Source organism: Tiliqua scincoides, chromosome 2 (assembly GCF_035046505.1).
Source record: "Tiliqua scincoides isolate rTilSci1 chromosome 2, rTilSci1.hap2, whole genome shotgun sequence".
NCBI lineage: Eukaryota > Metazoa > Chordata > Lepidosauria > Squamata > Scincidae > Tiliqua > Tiliqua scincoides.
In genome coordinates this window covers 185,379,971-185,402,868 of record NC_089822.1, presented here as the reverse complement: position 1 = coordinate 185,402,868, position 22,898 = coordinate 185,379,971, and the positions used below count along the sequence as shown (strand labels likewise).

Below are 22,898 nucleotides of genomic sequence, written 5' to 3'. Positions count from 1 at the left end.
ATTGCAGGGCTGCTTCCCTTACCCGGGGGAAGGGAAAAAAGGTCCCCTTCTCCCAAGACGGCTCCCGTGGTAGCCCAGGTGCGCAGCATCCAGCGGTAGCCATTCTCTGTGCCACTGAGCCTGGGCGCCTCAGGCAGCTCAGGATTGGGCTGCCCTTGTGCATTGAGAGACCCCTTGAGACTTTACAATATTTAATCGCACTTTATATACAACTGTAACCAACATAAGACTCTGGCTAACACCAGTACTCGCCTGGCAGTAGGGCCCACAAATGTGCCTTATGGCATGTTTGTGAAAGTGGTAAAGCACACTGTTTAGGATTGGGCAGTCACTCTCTACTGCTTCTCTGAGACAAGTCTCCCATTTACTCACAGGCAGCCCAATCCTGAGCTGCCTGCAGTGCCCAGGCTCAGCAGCTCTGTGGGGGGCTGCCGCTGGATCCTGCGCCTCCCGCGCTACCGTGGCACACCTCCCCCTCCCTGGAACGCCTCCCCCATGCCCCTGGCCACGCCCCCGGCTCCCATTCCGCAGTCCAGGACACCGCTGAGCCGCTGAACCCGGGCAACAACTGCGCACTAACCCAACTCCGGGCAGCACTGGGCTAGCTCCAGCGGGAGCCTGGCAGTGAGCACCGCAAACGTGCCTTATGGCACATTTGTGACTGTGGTCCACGGCACGGAGCCATGCTGTGGACCACAGGATTGGGCTCTGACATACATAGAAAAGGAAGGAATGTGATGAGAGCGTTCCTAGACTTGGCTCATTCAGATTGACCACACATACAGCATATCTATACCAGCAAAGCAGCCTTTTGTGATAGGACAGAACCTGCAAATATTAACCAGAGAAGCTATTCCAGGACCAATGTCTGCCCTAGCTAATGAAAACTAGGTGGGAATAACTAATTTAACTTTTGTTTGGTTGTGGTAACACTGTCTTTTCACTAGTATGCATTTCCAGAGGATCTCAAGTATTTGACTGCTTTTTAAAAAAACTAACCTGGGTGTGAATTTCCCCCCAGATACTTCCATATCTTCAACTATACCTTGTTTTCTTTGGGGGAGTGAAGGAAACTTGATGAGTTTGATAAGCTTCAGGACCACTTCAACACTTTCAGCATACTGAACCCCACAAACTAGCTTTTGCCTGGATACGGCAATGAAATGTTCTTGAACCTTTCTCATCTATGCTTAGAGATTGGTAAGGGCATTCACTATTTATCTAATAATTACAGTACTTAATGGTGCAGATAAAGTTCAAGTGGGCTCAACATGCAACCATAAAAAGGGTACTTGTTTCTGAGTCAGGCACAGACCCACTCAAGTCTGGACTCCATTCACAAATTAGGACCTGACCTTGAAAATTGGAAACTCCATCTAGTTTTAGTACACAATGGCCCACCACCTGAACATGGAAGATCTCCAGAAGCACATTATATCAGCACTGGTTTTACTTTATTGTTTCTTTTATACTGCTCTTCAGAGACTTTTAGATTTAGAGGCAGGATAAAATTAAGTTAAATTTTACCCTCCCGAGGCAATTTAAAGGTGCTAGTTTTACCCTCTAAACAACAGATGGCTCGAGAAACTGTCTTCTCAAATATGTCATATTATGATTCAAGATCAACCAAGAACACTGTTCATGGATCAAGTTTAGGCAGTAAGGGCATGAATAGGGGTATGAAGCAAGCCTCTGCAATTATTGATTCTCATTTATAAAATACCTTCTCCTTGATCCCTTGCCAAAGTCAATGCTCTTTTGCAGGGGAAAAAAAATACCAGAAACCTTCAAGAAAAAGTCTGGAAAGGCTAGAAACAAGAGACAACATCTCTCTGAAAGTATAAAATGTCTCCAAAAAGTGTGCATATGTGTTTTTCCTACCCCTCTCTACGTATATTTTTAAGCTAAAATAATTTTCATCTCCGGAGTGATAGGACTGAGAAAACTGCAAATAAGAAACAAGATTTTAATAGGCTGTCTCCTGCTGGAGACAGAAATGAACAAGATTCTGAAGAAGCACAACTTTTTTGAGCACTACTTTTTGGTACACAAGATTAGTGGTCATGTAACCAAGTTCAATACCTGCCCCTGGGTAGGGTAATATATTTGTCCACTATCCCCTATCCCAAGCTTTTGTGGTGGAGTACATATATACAACTCAAGTGTCACAGTGTGCCTCTTTCTTTCCAGTGAGAAAGCAAAGAGATTTGCTTTCTCACTGGAATCTGAACATTCATAAGTACAGCTCAAATCTAGTAATGAAAAAAGCCTCAGCATCTAAAGTTATAGAAATGACCACAAAGTGCTTCAGGGAACTAATCTTCATTGATTGATGCTCTTTAATCAAACTTGATTCTTAGAAAGCTACATCTGCTTTAGAATGCTGTACCAAAATAACCATAAAAACAACTCCAATTTTTACAAAATCAGATTTTTTTTTACTGCCTTTTCATCTCATTCCTCAGGGAAAAACAGACATACAAAGTGGTAAGGTAGGATGAGCACAGATTATAGTATGGGAAACACACTCACCAAAAGGTAGCTGCTAACATCTACATTATCTGTAATAGTCTGGCGTTCTCCTCTCTGGTTGATCTTCCGAAACCTTCGTCGAGACTGACGAAGGGGCACTTCCCGTTGCAGAATGTTATCTTCATTCTCTTTTGAGTTCTCCACCTGGAACACATGTTCAGGTTCCTGATTAAACATCCAATTCTTCCATATCATTGACAGTCTATGTAATCTTAATGAACTCATAAGGACAGGAGCAGTGTAAGCTAATAATGCTTGCAGAAGATAGTCTACGCAAGTTTCTGAAACTAGAGCTGCACGTCTTCAATGGTGTTATTACAATGAGAGTTGGGAGGCCACAACTTCCTTCCTGGAAACAGCATTTTTTTTTTTTATAAAGTAAAGCAAGGCCACCTAACCAGCTACTCTTCATTTAACTCAGACTTCATTTAACTTCATTTAACTCAGACTTTGGATAAAAATTTAAGCATACACTGTCCCAGTAGAAAAGAGAAAGCAACTTACAAGTTACACATCAACGATTTGGGCTTACTGTAGCCAGCATTATGTATGCCAAATAGCATGGTTGAAATGAAGTTGTTATTTAAAAAAATCCAGGCCATAAAAGAAATCCCAAATAAGACATTATTCCTATTAGACATTAAGACTAACTGCCTACAACCTTGGCTTCTCATATGAAAACTCCCCTCATTCGCCATTCCATTCACTGACATATCAGTGTTCATTATTATTGTCTTCACTCACTGATGTAATATTTTAAAAAAATACAGTAGTTAAAAAAATAAAAAAGGTCCCACACTCAATAAATGAAATTGTTAGGACCTTACTTACAGTAGATTTTGACGATTCAAAACAGGATATTTTGAACTTACAAGTTCAAGCTGACAATTTGCAGCATTCTTTATGCTATAAAAAGCAAGTCTATCTCCACATTTCCTTTTGAAATCTTGGCAGGAAATAGCACAGACAGACATATGTATACAAACAACAACAGAGGAGAAAGTCTATGCAGTAACTCAGTTGTATTTCATATATGGGGAAGAAGTTCCATGCCAAGGTAAGGGGCTAGTTTATTTCTTTGGATACATTTATCACTACAATGATTGGGTGGAAAGTGACAAGAATTAGAAAACAGTAAACTATCTCTCACACTCTCTCTCTCAACCTGAAGACAAGCCTCCTTACCTTGCTCCATCAATATAGGTGGCCCACAGAGCTATGTGCGTATGTTGTTTTGGGGGTTTTTTTGCAGTCAAAACACAAGTCACTATTTGAAATTATTATTAGGTCACAAGGGACATTATCCTGTCAACATTTAGCATTGCTAGCACAATTAATTTCCAGTGAGCAAGTAAAGCAAACAGGGCCTCCGAGAGGAATTTTATCAGGGGGTACAAAATTTTGGGGGGACCCTTTGCAAAAGGGGGATGAAACACAGCAGGGGAGGGTGGTGATAGGTGAGCAGAATAGGGGCAGGGAGGGGCAAAGCAGGGTGAGGGGAAGGTAGAGACAGCTGGAAAAGTTAAGGTCTACCCACCCATGTGGCATCAGTAGTGCCCCCAGCATCCCCAGTCATGGTAATGTCCCCAGCATCCCATACAGGCAACAAGTCTGAGTAGATAAGAAAATGTCAGATTCCAGGAAATTTCAGGGCCCCCTCCTTTGGCTCCTGGGCCCCCCTTTTTACCCTGGGCCCGGGTACAAATTACCCCCTTTACTGCCCTCTCCTAGGCCCTGAAAACAAATATTCAAACGGCTACTCTGGAAATCTATAAAATGCTAAATTTGATTGGGTCATGCCAAAAACATTTTACAGTGGGTGGCTGTGCTTTTCATTTGTACCTCAAAAAAAATAGTCTCAAACTTTTTAGAGGCATAAGAAACATAAGAACAGCCCCACTGGATCAGGCCATAGGACCATCAAGTCCAGCTTCCTGTATCTCACAGCGGCCCACCAAATGCCCCAGGGAGCAAACCAAACAACAAGAGACCTCATCCTGGTGTATCTGGCATTCTGACATAGCCCATTTCTAAAATCAGGAGGTTGCACATACACTTCACGGCTTGTAACCTGTAATGGATTTTTCCTCCAGAAACTTGTCTAATCCCCTTTTAAAGGCGTCCAGGCCAGACGCCGCCACCACATCCTGTGGCAAGGAGTTCCACAGACCGACCACACGCTGAGTAAAGAAATATTTTCTTTTGTCTGTTCTAACTCTCCCAACACTCAATTTTAGTGGATGTCCCCTGGTTCTGCTGTTATGTGAGTGTAAAGAGCATCTCTCTATCCACTCTGTCTATCCCCTGCATAATTTTGTATGTCTCAATCATGTCCCCCCTCAGGCGTCTCTTTTCTAGGTTGAAGAAGCCCAAACGCCGTAGCCTTTCCTCATAAGGAAGGTGCCCCAGCCCAGTAATCATCTTAGTCGCTCTCTTTTGCATCTTTTCCATTTCCACTATGTCTTTTTTGAGATGTGGCGACCAGAACTGGACGCAATGCTGCAGGTGTGGTCTTACCATCGATTTGAACAACGGCATTATAATATTAGCGGTTTTGTTCTCAATACCTTTTCTAATGATCCCAAGTGTAGAATTGGCCTTCTTCACTCCCGCCGCACATTGGGTCAACACTTTCATCGACCTGTCCACCACCACCCCAAGATCTCTCTCCTGATCTGTCACAGACAGCTCAGAATCCATCAGCCTATATATAAATGCCTAGTTATAAATACCTACATATAAAAGACAAGTGGTGATTGGGTAGTAGTGCTCCCCCCTCCAGCTTGTTTAACCCTTGATGCAAATAGTCTAATCTGCCCCGTCAGTTTCACAAATCACCCAAAATTGGGTCAAAACCCACTGGCGGGTCCCACATCCACAGTGTGAGAACCACTGAACCAGTCTATTTGCGACAAAATGAACATGTGTGTGCATTTATGAGATAAACATTTGTACCTTTTAATAGACATGAGCAACAAATTATAATGCACATTATAATTATTATGCCTGAAGTAATTCCTACTTGCTTCTTTTTCTCTGTATCACTACAGGCCTCAGCATCTTTTGCAACCCATTGGCTATCATGAAGCAGAAGTATTGGCCATCTTCATTTCAAAATGACACTGCTGGCATGACTACAATTACTTTTCTTCAACTACTGTGATGCTCTGATTTCTTGGAATCCTCATAAAAATCATACAAGAAGACAGTATACAATGTAAGTAGGCCACCATGCTTCTCATTTAAAATATGTTATTTTGCCAATAATTCCCTATCTTTTTTAGAAAGGCATCTATGCTATTATGCTGAAAGAGAGAAAAACAGCAAAGAACCTTACAACGCCATACCTCCCAATAGCTTTATTGTAGAACATGTGCCCATAGACTACAGCCTACTTCATCAGATGCATGATCTTAGTTTGCAGGTCTGAATGAGGGTGTAATAGATAGGCATGCACATGACTATACAGGAAAAAAAATGGTCAATTGCAGGGCCAAGCAGTTATGAAATGCAAGATGTACAGTCTGTGACCTGACCATTTTCATGGAGAACTTAAGCATATGAGAAGTACTGTGACAATTCACAACAGCAGTAATTGTCAATAACATCTTCCTATCATGCCAAGTTATTAACACTGCAATATTATGTCTACTCAGAAATAAGCCTCACTTGCTCCCAGATATAGGTCCAGCCTATTTATACACGGATTTTTTATACATGGATTTGACTCAAAAGAATGGCCCTTGCAAATGAGAAAGAATGTGCTGATCCCTGAAAAATGCACCCCTTTAAAACCAGTTTTAAAAACTGAAGTCCTTTAACAATAGCCTCGTTAACGAGAGGGGGGGCAGCTGGCTGACAATCCATCAATCCTTCTCTCTCCAGCAGACCCTTCCCCCTGAGCCAAGTGAAAGAAAAGTGATCACTTTGCATTGGTGAAGGGAGGGGCTGAGTGAATCTCAGAGGAAGACTGATTGGTGGATTGTCTTCTTATCTTCCATCTTCTTATCTTCCATCACAGAGGTCAGCAAGGCTGTTTTTAAATCACTTGAACAAAGAAACTTTGTTTTTTAAATTGATTTGCTATAGTTTGTTTTTTGCCATCCAGGTGAGTGCTTGGAATGAACCCGCTTGAATAATGAGTCTCAACCTGTATATGTGTACAGGATTGCAGCAATATTCACCAATTATAGTACTGGTGGTTATGAAGTATCACCTTGCAGATTTTACACATTAAGAGCACAATCCTAACCAGGTCTACTAAGAAGTAAGTCCTATTTTGTTCAGTGGGGCTTACTCTCAGGAACGTGTGGTTAAGATTGCAGTTTAAATCATGTATATGCCATTTTTCCTGAACAGAAAATATCAAACACAATAAAATGAAAATTTAAGCTTTCCTGACCGTCTCATATTTCATAAACATTTCATTCCACTGCTTGTACTTCCCCCCTTCTCCTCCCTCCCCCTCCCCCTCCCCCTCACACACACACTAAAAACACCACATGCAAGTGGGCTCTAGTCCACAGAAGTTTAAATGGGGGCCCCTATATTTGTGGATCCTGCATCCATGGATTGGGTCCCACGTGCGCCCATACCAGAGGTGAGGAGAGCTTTGCTCCCCTGGCTTCCAGAGGGTCCTCTGAGCCCAGCTGAAGCCGCAGATGTCCGTCCACCACCTCAGCCGGGCTCAGACTGAGCCTTACAATAAAAAAGTCACTTTTGGGTGAGGGGCGTTACCAGGTATCCATTGTTTCAGTTAACCATGGGGAACTCTGGAATAGAATCCCCACAGATACCAAGGTACGCCTGTACTTCAATAACTTATCTAGCCTTTTAGATGCCACACAACAAGAATATTTGTTTTCCAGTTTTCCCAGGTCCACCTTTAGCAGGTCCCATCTGCTAAAACAATGTTATTGCCATTTGACCTGAATCTTTGTAGGTCTGAAAACACATACATTTCAAGGTATCTCAGTGAGAAGCAAGCACAATTAGTACCTTCGTAATAAAACACTATTATGTTGACTTGTGAAAATACATTTTTAGGGAATTACAGACTTATGACAAATCAGCTTCCCAGTGGAAGAAAGGGTTTTTAAAAAAATATATATCAAAATATAGGCTGATTACAAAAGAGAAAAAGGTTAAGTATGTTTATTACCAGAAAGTCAACACAATGAACAGCTAGCAGGAACTATAGTAACTACACCCACCTGCTTCCTTCAGATATTGCAGTACTATAGTAGCTGGAAAACCCCAGAACTTCCATCTTTTGTTGGCCCATTTGTCTTGCATTCTGCACTATAACGTTGCTTAAATAATGCAAAGTGAAGAACTCTTCTACATTACACAAATTTTTTAAATACAGCATCATTTTCAGTTGAAATGTTCTAGATTTTGTGGCACAGCAGCCAATGCCTTAAACCTACATTAAAAGAAATGCAGCCAGATTGCTTAACCAAATTTGGACACACACATCTCCCCCATCTTTTGCCACATCTTCCTCCCAGGAAGGTTGAATTTTTTCATGTTAAGGAAACATTGTTTCTTTTAAAAAAAATTCTTAGGGTGTGTTTGTGTGTGAGTGAAATATGGAAGGGCAGTTGTCTTGAACAATGGTGGCAAGAAATCATGACATATCCAACAAAGCACAGGTATGAGCTCATATTAGAACCTACTCAGTGGTGATGACGGCATGTTGAAAACTTTTTTTCTGCCACCATTCTGCCTGCAGGGAGCTATCCAGTGTAGCTCTTCTACACTCATGGTTTGTCCAGAGTTCCCTGGAAAACCAGGAAGCCACCTTAGTTATAAGGCAGAAGCTGCTTGAGAGCAATCTGCTCCAGAACCCTGGTCATTTTCTCAGACATCACCAAGGACTTCAGATGAGTTGCTGGACCTGGCCATAGGAAAATCCCCCAGGATTTTCCTCAGAAGCCCTGAGGAATCTCTCTGAATCCACCAGCCTCTCCTCAAGCTGGAGCTAACACCCTCAGGAATCCAATACCACCACCACCCCAGCCAGACAAGCAACTCATCCCCAGACAAAACCAAAGTGTCCAACCCAAAATACCTAGTGACAGACCTAACAAAAGAGTGATAGGCAGATAGCAGCAGACAAGAAGCAAACCCTCTACCCACATACATCTATTAGGAAAAGAAGCTATCCCCCAGTTCCAAGCATATTGGGACTTCCCACAACCCCAGGGAAAAACAGTCAGAGATAGAGGCCATGCCCTTGTATCTGCTCGAAGAGGATCAGGTCAGATAAGCCCTTCTGAATACAACAGAAATGTTCGTGTATGAAGGCAGCATAGCCCATAAGTGGAACCCAAAGAAGGGTGTTATCAGTGCAGGATTCTAAATTTCAACTGGAGAGTCAAGATTTTTTAATACACTAGTATTAAATAACAAAAAAAGTTCAATAAAGGAAATGCTTCCTGTCTTCCCCTTTTACTTTCCAAACAAGTGACTTTCCATGACTTTCCAAACAAACAGAAAGCTACACAGGTCCAAAAGAGAAGATCTGAATGAATTATTATATGCCTCCCTAGCAGAAAAAGTAGGAAAGAATATAACCACAAATCAAAGTACTTAGAGGGAATGCAGTGGGGTGGAACAATGGGCAAAATAAAAACACAAGGGACAGAAAGTCTGCAGTGACCTCTATAAAAAGATCTGAGACAGAAAAGCCCTTTAAGAAAAAAAAAGGTACTCATAATGGAGATGAACTTCTATGTAAGTGCTGATAACTATACAGTCACAGAAAAATAAAAAGGCAGCTGATATTTTCAACACTATCTTATTTGATCCAGATTTAACCTGAACTTGCTGGCAAGACACAAAGGAATATTATATCTTACAGGCATATATCAAAGTATCAGTATTTTAGACATAAGTCTCCAACATACACTTGAAAAGCTCAGATTTTTTAAGCCATATTTTAGAATTTTAAAACTGGAAGGCACAGTATAAAATAGCTTTTTAGTTAAGGCCACCTGCCTCTTTATAAAAAGCAAAATGAATATCAATGTTTTTTATCAAGTGGAAAGGAAGGTATTCTATTTCTGAACTGCTCTTGCAGTTTATTAGCTGAATGGCTTTTTCTGCAATTCAGATAGAGAATTCCAGTCCATCTTCAGTAAATATACTGCAGAATTTTATACCTTTTTAAAATATTTAAAATGGTCATACACACATTGTATAATGCATTGCAAGCACAGGGAAACAAAGACAAGTTGTGCAGTATGACATATTGCCTAAGTCCTGAATAACAGAACAAAGAATGCAATTAAATACAATGTGTCAGGTAAAAGTAAATCTGTTACTTAGTTTAGAAACAAAGGAAGAAAGATCTGATATATGTAAATCAGAAGACTATACACTACTATGGGGCCAGCTCAAGCATGATCATGTGTTGCCACTTGCATCATGATGACTGGTGAAAGGAGCAGAGGGTTCGGGTGCCCTTTACCCACAGTTTTTCACAGGCTCTCTCCAGCCCACCACAAGCACAAGCCACATTGATCCACTTCCAACTTGTTAACATGAGCAGGAACTGATCATCCCCTTCCCTCCCTGTGCTCTGCCCTTGCAGAGGTTTAAAATTTCAAGGAAACAATCCCTTTAAACATTATTAAATGCTGAGCAGGAAAGGAGCCCTTCACTATTCCTTCCCTTTGCTCTGTACGTGCACAATGCTTAAAGTTTTAATCTAATGTGTGTGAAAACTGAGGGCATTAAGGAGCTTCCCCACCTCTAATCCTTCCAGCATGGCTGGAAGAAGAAGGAGAGGGGGAAAAGATATTTCCATGCTTTGAACCATGTCTCCTTGCATAAAGCAAGCATCAAGTAGGCAGGGCCAGGCAATTTTGTGACCACCCCCATTCCCTTTATTTTACTTACCAGGAGCATGATCTGCAGCCTACCCAGTTCATGTCACGCTGCTTAGGTCTAATATGAGCAGAAGCGGTGCAGACTGAGAACCCAAACTGCACCACTTCCATTTCAAACAGAAGCAGAATCAACCAGGCAGGGTGCAGTAAAGGGATGGGAGTGTATATAAATGCCCTCTCCTACATCAATGGGGGTGAGTGCGTGCAGGGGTGGCATTGAGAAGATTGAGGTGGAACGGGTTTGCTGCCTCAGGTCATTTTGGGCCAGCATATAGCCAATAATATGATACTGTGGCAAACAGGACAAGCAGCCCAATCCTGAACTGCCCAGCACGCGGGGCTACCGTAGCGCCAAAATGGCAACCATGGCATCCAACGCACTCCGGGCAGCCACTGCCACCTCCTCAGGAAACGGGAACTTTCATCCCCGTCCCCCCGAGTAAGGGGAATAGCCCCGCAGTGGGGTTATTTGATTCTGCAGCAGCTCGCAAGCCGCCACAGAACCAGAGTCCCATGTCGGACCTTGCATTCCAAAACAGGGCTCTGGATCCAATGCAGCCAAGTTCCACTGGTCCCACCCTCTTTCCTCCCCCAGCCAGGCCTCCTCCCCGCCCTGTGTCTGCCTGCCCCTACCCCAGAACCCCGCCTCCCCACCTCTTCCCACACTCTCCACAACCAGGTGGTTCCAGCAACCGCCGGGTGGTGGAATGCAGGCCCAGTGCCAGAGCTGGCCCAGCGTGGGCTCATGCTGGGCTAGCTCCAGTGTTCAGTCAGCCCTAACCCTCACAAACATGCTTTATGGTACTTTTGCAACGTTGCATGCTGGTGGTATGCCACTGCACTGAGCTCAGGATTGGACTCTAATGCTACTCTCGTTACATGTTAAGTAAGGCGTTGCTAGCAGAGATAACACTGGTATCCATCACAAAGGACATACAATAATTATATACAATATTAGTCAGTTTAGGATAAGGAGATACTGAGTTCAAGTCTGGAGAGTACACAAGACAATGGCTGTCTCCACCATCCAAAGATCTTCATTTACAACAGAAGAATATTGAGTTTTAAAAAATATCTACCCTTACCACAATCATTTCAGAAGGTTCCAATACAATACACTCGCAACCACGTTTTCCTCCAGATTGCTTGCCAAAACTGAGGAGCAAAAAAAGAAAGAAAAGACTTTTAGTCCACCTTACAAATAAGCAACAGCAGTCAGACAGGACATAAAGGAATAATACAGTAATACTGACTAATAGTAAAGTGACAGTAGGTTTGATTATATTTCACATGACCATTTAAAGGGGCAATGTAAGTTTTTGATACACCTCAGCTTCATGCAGTTTGCTTAGCCATCAGTTTGGCTAAGGTGCAAGTGTATTATGTGAGTTAAAGTCATACACAGCAAAACTTAAAGTGTCCTACAAAGCCAAAAAAATAACACCAGATATAGAATGAGTCAACCACATTCAGCAATGTAATAAACCTTGTCCAACAGGGATAAGTGGTAAAACACAGGCAACTGCTGGTAAGGTTTTGCCAAAATGACTTTTAATCTATATCAGGGGTGTCCAAACATTTTGGCACACATAATCTCTCTGACATGGTGTTGGGGGCTGGGGGGAAAAAAGAATTAATTTACATTTCAAATTTGAATAAATTTACATAAAAATGTATTAGAGATGGAACTTATATGAATGAATGAGGGTCTTGCAGTAGCTCAAGGACTACAAAAGGCCTTACACAAAGCAAGGCCAGCCTTTCCTTTGCTGCCACTGCTGCATCACAGATGTGAAACAGCAAGTAGTGGAGGGAGCCCTTATCCCACAGCTCAAGTGAAAGGTCGAACAGTTGTCCTCATGCTGAAAGCAGCTGCGTCAAGTCAGCACGGGCTCCAGGAAGTCTCCAGACTTCCCTCCAGACTTGGGGGCTCCCTGTGGGCGTGATTGGGAGCCCCCAAAGGCCACAAGTGGCCCCCGGGCCGGGGTTTGGGCACCCCTGATCTATACTGATAAAAATAGTCCAGAATCAACAGCCTGCTCCTAATGATGGCTCAGTTCAGGTGGACCTGTATTTCATCACATTGAGCTGGCTGAAACTATCATCTAAACCAGTGTTCGCAAACTGTACTCCACAGAGCCCTAGGGCTCCACAAAATTCCTTCAGAGTTTCCGTGAGCACATTGCCACAAGCCCCATCCCATCCCTGGTGTTATCCTCATATTTCTCTTGGAGCAGAACTCAGCATGGCTCTGTACTGCACAGGTACCGAAGCTCTGAGCAGCCAACTAGACTCCTTTTTCCTCATGTTCACAGAAGATGCATTTTTCCTCATACTTACTTCAAGAAGGTCTACTTCCTTGTACATAGGAATTTTGGGGTGGGGGGTGGGTGGGTGTGGATCTGTATTTCAGATTCCATGCTGGTTTACTTAAAAGTAAGTACAAAATTCTATGCCAGTTTACTTAAGAGTAAGATTCCCTGATCCCAGGGATGATGTGGGTATTAGATGCTACTGCTCTGCGTGTTTTGATTAGATTGGATATTCCTCCCTCCCTACTTCATATATAAAAATCAGGGCAATTAAAAAGGAAATGCTACCACCTCCAGTTTGTTAGATCGCCTGGATGGGAGGGAAGACAGAAGTGGAGGTGAGGACTGTGAGGAAAATGATGCCTAATTGGGTTCCATGTTTGCAAGAAAGTGGGCAGTTTTGTATCATGCAATACAAGCTGTTGCTTCAATTTGGAATTATGTTCTTTGGGGGATAAACTGGGTACACGCACAAACACACATAGTGTCCACTGCCACTCCTCTTTAGGATTCCACAATAATTTTTAAAAGTGTAAAGGGCTCTGCAGACCAAGACGTCTGAGAATCATTGAATTAACCATAGTTTAATCACAAGCATGCTATAGCAAGCCTCAGGTTCAAGCATTCTCACTCTCCTTTCTTCCACTCAAGGGAGGAGCTTTTGCTTTCACCTTTCAGTTACACTTTTCTAATATTTTCATGATTTGAGAACCCTCAATTATCTAAACTTATAGCAGCAAAGTATAGCTGCAACAAGCAAGAATAAATTTAATATTATGCTTATAACAGCACCATATAAGTCAACAAGAAAATCTATTAGCTTATAGATATTTGTAGTTTTATCTGGAACTCTTGCCCTTAGACAAAAGCATACTATCTCATTTTCTGGAAAGAATACACCATAAAATGTTTTTCCTCTTTTCTCCAATAACAAAACAGATATAAGATTAGGCATCCATGTAGGACAATAACTTAAACACCAAATATCTTATTTCTTTTCAAAGAAACAGAGATGCTATTCAAGAAGAACAAAAGTCTTGAACTATTCTAAGAATGCTTTAGATTTTTCAATGATGTTAAGTTTTAATACTAAGAGTCATTACTGTAAAGAATGATCAGTAGGCAGCAGAACATTGTAATTCGAATTGTCAAATTCTCATTTTGATAATATATCACAGAAGACAGGTGCATTCTTTAAATGCAGTAACTGTCATACACTTATGAAAATGACTATATGCCCCTTTTTACAATGAAATGCGATATTTATATTGAAATGAGTTTTGCAGACTGGGCACTCAAAAAAACTCAAATGATAACTGGAGGTAGAGCTACACATTATCCCAGCAAAATACGCCTTTATGAAACTGTCTTGAAGTTAATGTGAATAATGGGATGGAGCAGAGTTGTTTAATCCTACCATGAAACTGCTTATTTCCCTACCATCCACAGCAGTTTTTTCAGAATTGTTCCAGTCTTTGGAGGTTGGCTGAAACATTAACAAATGACTTGCGGAGCAGATGAAGTGCTTGCAGAAGACAACAGGCAGGTACATGAAGAGTTACATAAGAGATGCATAAGCATCCTGCCCCACCCCACATTGATGTCTCAAGGCAAACACAGTCTACTTCTTAATATGTAGTTCTACCATAACTAACACTTGTTTGGACTAAGTACCACTTAATGTAGAACTCACTTCTGAGTAAGCAAAGGATCAGATTACATACATTAGTCCAGTGTTTCTCAAACTGTGGGTCAGGACCCACTAGGTGGGTCGCGGGCCCATTTCAGGTGGGTTCCCATTCATTTCAATGTTTTATTTTTCATATATTAGACTTGATGCTCTCATGGGATGCGACTGCATTTGGGGGAATGTGACAGATCTGTATTTTCAATAAGCTACTATGTATATGCTTTTAACAATGATAGTCAATGGGGCTTACTCTTGGGAAGGTATGGGTAGGATTGCAGCCTAGGATTATCAAAAATTTCCCTGCTTGATGACATCACTTCTGGCCATGACATCACTTCCGGTGGGTCCTGACAGATTCTCATTCTAAAAAGTGGGTCCCGGTGATAATAAAAGTGTGAGAACCACTACTTTAGTCTGTTAATATGGAGCTATTGAACATAACTCAAACACAAGCATTTTAAAACCAGCTGCCATTAATAATCATACTATTAAAAGTGATGGGGTAACGGATCCCAAGCAGTGTTGAATTAATTCTAGTTGTTCCCAATTCAATTATAATATGAAATAATTTTCTAGTCTAGTAAATTTATCAATTCAGAAATAATTATTATCACACTATTAAAAAGCATAACAACTTTAATCTTAGATGTTGTTAACATGCTATCCTCACCACTGCAGCATTACAGTATATGGTTTGAGCTCTTTCTTGTTGATGCGGTTAAACAAACCGGGAGAAGTACGGTGACACTTTTGGAAAATTATCACAGTAGCATAAACTATGTTTTTTAAGATTCTCAGAGAACTTTTTCCAAATTAAAAAGGACATACAGCAGTCTGTGATCACGGTCTATGACACTTGCATTTTAATTTTTCTTCTACTTCAAAACAGTTATATATTCACAGGTGGAAGGAACTAGTATTCCAAGTATGATCACATACTAATTACGATGTTATGTCAAGCAAGGAAGTTTTGTTCTCCTTCCTGCTTCCTTACTTTTTGAATTCAAGGGATCCTATAGAGCAGTTTGGGGGATCCGAGGCAAGCTCAAATAAGTGTTCAGATTTTTTAAGAGAAATTGTATGTCCTTTTTTGCAGGACTGTTCAGTTTATTTCCAGGCACTTGCCCAAACCATTGGGGGAGGGAGGGAGTGAGGGAGGGAGTGAGGGAGGGAGTGAGGGAGGGAGGGAGTGAGTGACAGCTCAATCCTATCCACACTTTCCTGGGAGTAAGCTCCATTGTCTCTAATTGTCTCTTACTTACTGTCTCTTACTTACTAATTGTCTCTTACTTCTGAGTAGACTTGCATAGGATTGGTCAGTGACTGAGTGAGTATTAAACAGCATTAACTAAAGCTGTCTTGGGCAACAATAAAAAGCCAATAGAAATAGAACACTGTAGAACAATTAAATTGTCATGTAGTAAATCACTGGGGAAAAAATTGCAAACTTTTTTTAATCACAGATAACATCTCTCTTCTTACTACAACTCCAATTCCTGTTATGATATTGTTATGCAATCATTGTTGCTGCTATAATGTGCAATCTTAACACAAAAAACTACTTTTGCCAAAAATATAAAACCTAAAGGTTTTTTCAATATCTTACAGTGTTGCATACTGTCAAAAAAGATCAAGAATTCCTTCAGCCTACATAATTGAACACCATCACATCATTTTCCCGCGATGATCTATTCTCATAGTAAAGCAACATGCAAAGACAAAATAATTAGTCAGTTTCACAAACTGAATACTTGAATATATTCAAACATTGTATTCTTTTTTTGGACGGACAGTTAAGTCACAGTTGACTAGAACCTACATCCCTATATGAACATCTGAACTTCATCAGTGATGCTTCAATTGTACTACTTTTCTTTCAAAGAACTACAGTAGATACCCAAACATTCAGAGGACAGGACCACAATACTCAATCACATTCACATGGCTAGAGCAGGTCCATTACAGGAAATACTATATACATTTTGGACACATTACTTTCAAAATAAGAGAAAAATACAGGTAGACCTGTGTTTTCTATGGGGGTTCCAGTCCAGGAACCCTGAGGACACCAAAACTAGCAGCTGATGAAATTTGTGGATCTTGGGGCCGTCTAATCCTCTGGAAGAAATGGGAGCTGCACTTCTGTTGCCTCCGGAAAATGTTCTGAGGAGATTCAGGAGTCCTTAGAAGATCACTTCTGGTTTATCATAAAAACCGGAAGTGATGTTCCAAGATTTTTTAAGGCCTTCAAATTCCACTTCCAGTTTTTCCCAAAAACCAGAAGTAACCTTCTAAGGCATCCCAAAGGTTTTAGAAGATATTCTGAGGCACATAGAGGCCACAGAACACCCTCTGGAGGCAACCAGAGCACAGCTCAGGTCACCTCTGGAGGGTCCATGTGGGATTCGGGACCCACAGATAATGAAATCTGTGGTTCCCAAATCCACAGATACAGTGGGCCCACTGTATTTGCCATTGCTGGGTTGCTTGCTATCTCTTCAAGCTGGGCTTTGAGCTAGAGCAATCCAACCTAACAATCATATCACCCAGCAGGAAGAGGGTGGTGGCAGGCAGGGATAAGGAGAGAAGAGGAAAGGGGTGCTCATAATTATACTAAGCCCATAATTATACCAAGTTTAGCAGGACAGTAAAAAAATGTTGGTGGGGGAGATATGGAGACCCCAGTCTGCAAGACAGCCAAGCATTCCCAACAAAGAATTTTTACTCCTGCAGTTTCAGCTGCAACTGCCAATGGTCCTTGGGAAAAGTTCACAATTGTTAATGCCATTGAAAGACGATTGAGTCTGTAAACAACTGTCACTTCAACACCTCAGAAGAAATTCACCAGGAAAACCAGAAGAAACCAAGCATTTCTGTTCCACTTTAAGAGAGAAGTGTTACCAAGAAGCACTAGCACTCTAAAATCTTGTACAAAACTGGCGCCTTTAAAAACAATGAGGCAAGACAGTGGAAAAATACTGATGTGCCAAGTCCACTATTTTTTTCCACATGGAAAGAACTAAAAATAGGTTTAGAAATTGCCTTGGTTTTCTAATTCCGGAACCAAACAAAGACTACAGGTCAGTGTTTCTTGACCACTGCCATCAGTGGTGCCTTTGATGATGCCTGGTGGTACTTGCAGGACCTGCCGCCCAGTGGTGAGAAAAGGAACACAGCACAACAAACAGTGGTAGGAGGATCCAAATCATGCTTTTCTGTGCTTGAAAAAGGCCCTTCCCTTAGTATCTTACCGGTGTTTGTCACATCACATCTGGCCTTCCAACCCAGAAGTAATTGGCAATGATGTCATCACCAGTTACTGCCAATGATACTTCAAAAAGGTGGACCATGTGAAATGTTATGGTGGTGAACAAACACTGAAAAACACTACTATAGATGAATCTGGACAGAATCAAGTCTAGGAACCAAGATTATGGTATTCCTTTCTTTCCCCCATGTTATGCTCTTGGGTCTCCAACTGATCCTACCAACTTCTGGTTCATTGGTCTAAAGCTCCTAGTGAGTCAAAAATGCATATTCTTAAAATTGTTCTTGTGTACCCGACTATCTCAAAGGTCTTAACACTCCATGAGCATTAAGAGCACAATTCTCAGGCAAATGAATCTTACATTGAATAAAGTTCTTGTGCACCTGCCCAACTGACCAAATGCTCCAAACAGATGTGTATGCAAATCCCCAGGGTAAACTGCCCTATGGTAGGTGCCACCACCTCTTTTAACAGCAAGTCCTCCAGTTAAGGAAAAGCTGAAGTCCTATGGGCTAACTCCCCAGCTCTTTCAAGCTCTGAGCTCCCACAGATTCAAGCATCAAGGCTCTGATTTGCTTCATGGTTGGTGGCCTAGGCCAGACTTGGATCAGTTCCCTTGTACTTGCAGACTCAAGACTGTAATATAATAAATGATTTATTTAAAAGAATAGAAATATGGCTACACATTATTTGAAAGGCATTTCAAGAGAATAAATAACACACAATGCTAAAACAATAAACAAATCTGTAAACAGTTTCACAAGAGAAAGAACAAAGCAGGAAGACACAGATCTGAATAAATGACTATACAGATAACAGGAAAATGAGCCACATCCAGCTAATATGTAAAGCTACACAAATTTTCCTCTTGCCACAAGGTCAGAAAAAAAATATTCAAAGATAGGGAATAAATGGACTCATTGTATTGGCAACCTTCAGTCTCGAAAGACTATGGTATCGCGCTCTGAAAGGTGGTTCTGGCACAGCGTCTAGTGTGGCTGAAAAGGCCAATCCGGGAGTGAATAAATGGACTCAATAACAATTAAAATCGGGTCCTATGTACTTCACAAGACTGTGCTTCCCTTCTTACTTTCTATTGCAACATAATGTTAGTTGGATATTCAGATTTATTCAATTTTGTACTGTATTAAAAAGACACTGAATTTTTACATACCTGCAAGGTGGCAAAAACATGGAGTCTTTCATAAGCACAGATCCAGAAAGAAGAATGTACCAGCATCTTGCAATAGTATCAGAGCTTAAAAAAAACCATAAAGATTAACAATACACCAGCATTGTGAGGTGCAGTCCGCATCAAAGATCCATAACTAAACTCATGCAAGCAACAGCTTCCCATTTGCTGCCTACCAGGCCATTGTACCAGGCCAGGGGTACCCAAACCCCGGCCCTGGGGCCACATGCGGCCCTTGAGGCCTCTCAATGCAGCCCTCACAGAGCCCCCAGTCTCCAATGAGCCTCTGGCCCTCCGGAGATTTGTTGGAGCCTGCACTGGCCCGACACAACTGCATGAGGGCGACTGTTTGACCTCTCGCGTGAGCTGTGGGATGAGGGCTTCCTCCACTACTTGCTGTTTCACGTCTGTGATACAGCAGCAGCAGCAAAGGAAAGGCCAGCCTTGCTTTGTGCAAGGCCTTTAATAGGCCTTGAGCCATTGCAACACCTTCATTCATATATATGTTCACCTTTAATATATTCATTTATGTAAACTTATGTAAATTTATCCAAATTTTAAATGTAAATTAATTCCATTTTTCCCCAGCCCTCAACACAGTGTCAGAGAGATGATGTGGCCCTCCTGCCAAAAACTTTGGACACCCCTGTACCCGGCCATTCTACCAGGCCATTCAGGCACTTTCTGGGTATTCTCCATTTCCCCAGTACCTCATCCTGTTCTGTTGCAAATGTTCTCCTGATCCTCAGCTGTGGTTTGAGGTGAGGCTCCAGGAATTGCAGTAGGGGGAAGGTGTGGGGAAAATGACTTACACTAGCACAACTGTGCAAGCACCACCATGGATCTCTCTCAGATATTTTTATGAGTTAGCCTAGATACATTTCTCAATCCTGAAATACAAAACAATGCTATGTTCTGCGCCCCTACTGATATGTTACTTTGATTGACAGTCAAAAAATAACTAGACCAAAATGGAGCTTTACTGTAAAAGAAACTTTAGAACAGGAAAGGAAATCTGAGTTTAGTAGTTTCCTTTATTACAGGAAAGTTACTTGTATCAAGAAGAATGCCATCTTCCATATCTGCACAAGAAAATATGGTTTGTGGTACTGCCAGGATCCAAAAATGAGGCCTTGATTTTAATTAGCCAGAGTCCAGCTATTTCTTTTTAGAAATCCTTTTTCTTGCCTGCTTCCAATGCTATTCTGCAAGTTTCTTGTAGCATCCTGATAAATGCATAAGATGTTTGGGAACTGAATAAAGCTCTAGCTATATTTTGTAAAGCTGTAAACCAGGCACACACTGGAGATGAGACACAGTCAAAGCCATTGACAGAAGTACATCTCGTACCAAAATGTGGTAGAGCATTCCAGCTTGAGAATTAGCACCTACCCTATGGGAAACCCCTCTCTATGCCAGCTGCTCACCTCAGATGGCACAGGAGCCAATAGCCATAGGTGGGTGGCTGAATGACAGAGAAGCAGCTCACAGTTGAAATTCAGGGTCTCTTTTCTCCAATGGCTGACAGTCCCACCTCAAGGCTGAACTGATGCCAACTCTTTGATGGCAAAAGCTAGCTTAGGTAGATATGCCTGTGTAAACTATCACTTTGCTGAAACTTGACTGTGACACTGCAAAAGAGTCTCATGGGCAAGACTTATCTGCTTCACTGTTCTGTGTGTGAGCAGTGCAAATATCTGGAAAGTGGATGTATTTCCACTCACTAAGATAAGCATGATCCTTCTGCCCCTCACAGCACAAAGCTGGCCATTTCTGTGTTGGGACAGGGAAGCCCAAGGGAGAACGGGGTTAGCTCTTGAATGGTCCCTCTGGCCTGTTTCTACTAATAAACTTTCAACCAAGTCTGGCAGTAACCTTAAGGTTGCTCTTTTCAAAGCATACTGCATGAAATCATACTTTCATCCTACTTTGCGCAGCAAATAAGCCCTTTTTGGGGGACCCCGTATACAGGTGCCTTTATGCAATGCACAAAGTCTTCAAGCAAAGATGGGAGAATTGGAATGTTTGGTGGCTAGGGAAAACATTGATATAGTGGGCATTACAGAAACCTAGTGGAATGTCAAAAATCAGTGGGATACTGAAATCTCAGGCTATAAAATAGGAGGGACAGGGAGGGGCGGCTAACTATGTCAAAGAAAGGATAGAATCTAGCAGACTTGAGATTGAAGGCGAGACTGCCTCCACCATAGAATCACTGTGGGTTAAACTACCAGGCCCAGGGAAGCTATGTAATAACAATAACAATAACACAGGTATTTATATACCGCCTTTCTTGGTCGCCAGATTTCTCCTCAGACTTTAATTCAAGGCGGTTTACATAGGCAGGCAATACTAAATCCCAACAGGGATTTTTACAATTGAAGAAGGTTCTGTCTTTCAAGAACCACAACATTTCAGATGGATCTTTAATGATCTGGTATCACATTCTGTTCTCCATTTTCCTCCCACACAGGCTGACAGCGGCCAAAGAGCAGGTGGAATTACTCAGCGTAACTTGGCTAGACTTGTCAGCTGCTTCAAGGTCTCGCCGTTCACAGTGCTGGTGGCCTCGAACTGGTGACCTTCGGATGTTATCTTCAGGCAAACAGAGGCTCTACCCTCTAGACCAGAACTCCTGCTACTGTCCTCCACATCAAAAACCTGAACAGGACCTCAAAATGAAAAAACAACTTAGGAAGATGTCAAAGAGGGATAGGGTTGTAATATCGAGGATTATCCTCATATCAGCTGGGTCAATTCATTCTCTGGTCATGAAAGAGATTGGATTTCCTGACATGCTAAATGACAGTGCCTTGGAGCAACTAGTCACAGAGACCACCAGGGGACAGGTGACTCTAGATTTAATATTGTGTTGTATTCAGGACCTTTTAAAACAGTAGTAGAGGCCCAGCAGAATTGTGTACTGTAAAGAAAGAAGGGCTCGACTAAGTCCAAGAGGGTGCTGGCATGACTAACAAGTAAAGTTAGAGAAGCAGTAAAAGGTAAGGAAGCTTCCTTCCATAAAGTCCTACCCAAATGAGGAGAAGGACTTTGGGAAGTCCTACCCAAATGAGGAGAATAAAAGGGAACACAAACTCTGGCAAAAAAAATGTAAGAAGGTGATACAGAAAGTCAAGAAAAGACTGAGGAACACATGGCCAGCAACATAAAGTGCAATAACAAAAGTTTCTTCAAATATGTTAAAAGTAGGAAATCTGCCAGGGAGGCAGTTGGCCCACTAGACAGTAAGAGAGGAAAAGGAGAGATAAAAGGGAATTTAGAGACAGAGAAATTATTGTTTTTTGTATCTGTCTTCACAGCAGAAGACCTTGGGCAGATACTGCTACCCAAACAGTCCCCCCGACTAAGGAATTGTGGCCCCAATCCTAACCAACCTTGCATCACTGACACAGATGTGCCAGTGGGGTATGTGCTGCATCTTGCCATGGGGAGCATTCACGGAGTTCTCCTCAAGGTAAGGGAATGTTTGCTCCCTTAATCTCAGAGCTGCATTGCCCTTATACTGGTGCTGGAAAGTTGGTTAGGATTGTGCCCTAAGTCAAATAGAGGTTAAAAGGGTAGATGTTTTAGACCTAATTGATAAATTGAGGGGATTTATCTTTAATAAAAGGGCAGGAGATCTGGTCTAGAGGGTAGAGCCTCCGTTTGCCTGAAGATAACATCTGCAAGTTGCCAGTTCGAGGCCACCGGGACCGTGAATGGTGAGACCTTGAAGTAGCTGACAAGCCAAGCTGAGTAATTCCACCTGCTCTTTGGTGTGAGCCAAGAAGAGTCTTGGCTGCCCTCCATGTGAGAGATAAAGGAGCTGCTTGTCAGCTTGCGTGGGAGGAAACTGGAGGCCAGAATGTGATACCAGATCAGAAAGCTCCATCTGAAATGTTGTGGTTCTTAAAAGACAGAACCTTTCAATTGTAAAAATCCCTACGGGGATTTAGAACAGCCTGCCTTTATAAACCGCCTTGAATAAAGTCTGAGGAGAAATATGATG

The 22,898-nt window shown here is 41.9% G+C and overlaps 1 protein-coding gene across 4 annotated transcripts in view; it reads right to left on the bottom strand.

Moving 5' to 3' along the window:
* The window catches only part of RAPGEF6 (Rap guanine nucleotide exchange factor 6), a 176,745-nt gene that overhangs the window by 113,387 nt on the left and 40,460 nt on the right, over positions 1–22,898 (bottom strand). For all 4 annotated transcript variants that reach the window (XM_066616335.1, XM_066616337.1, XM_066616336.1 and 1 more), the window contains exons 4-6: positions 18,872–18,955; positions 11,513–11,582; positions 2,533–2,676 (exon numbers count right to left, since the gene is read on the bottom strand). In XM_066616335.1, the coding sequence (XP_066472432.1) occupies positions 2,533–2,676; positions 11,513–11,582; positions 18,872–18,955 (298 nt within the window). The remainder of the gene's footprint in view (positions 1–2,532; positions 2,677–11,512; positions 11,583–18,871; positions 18,956–22,898) is intronic.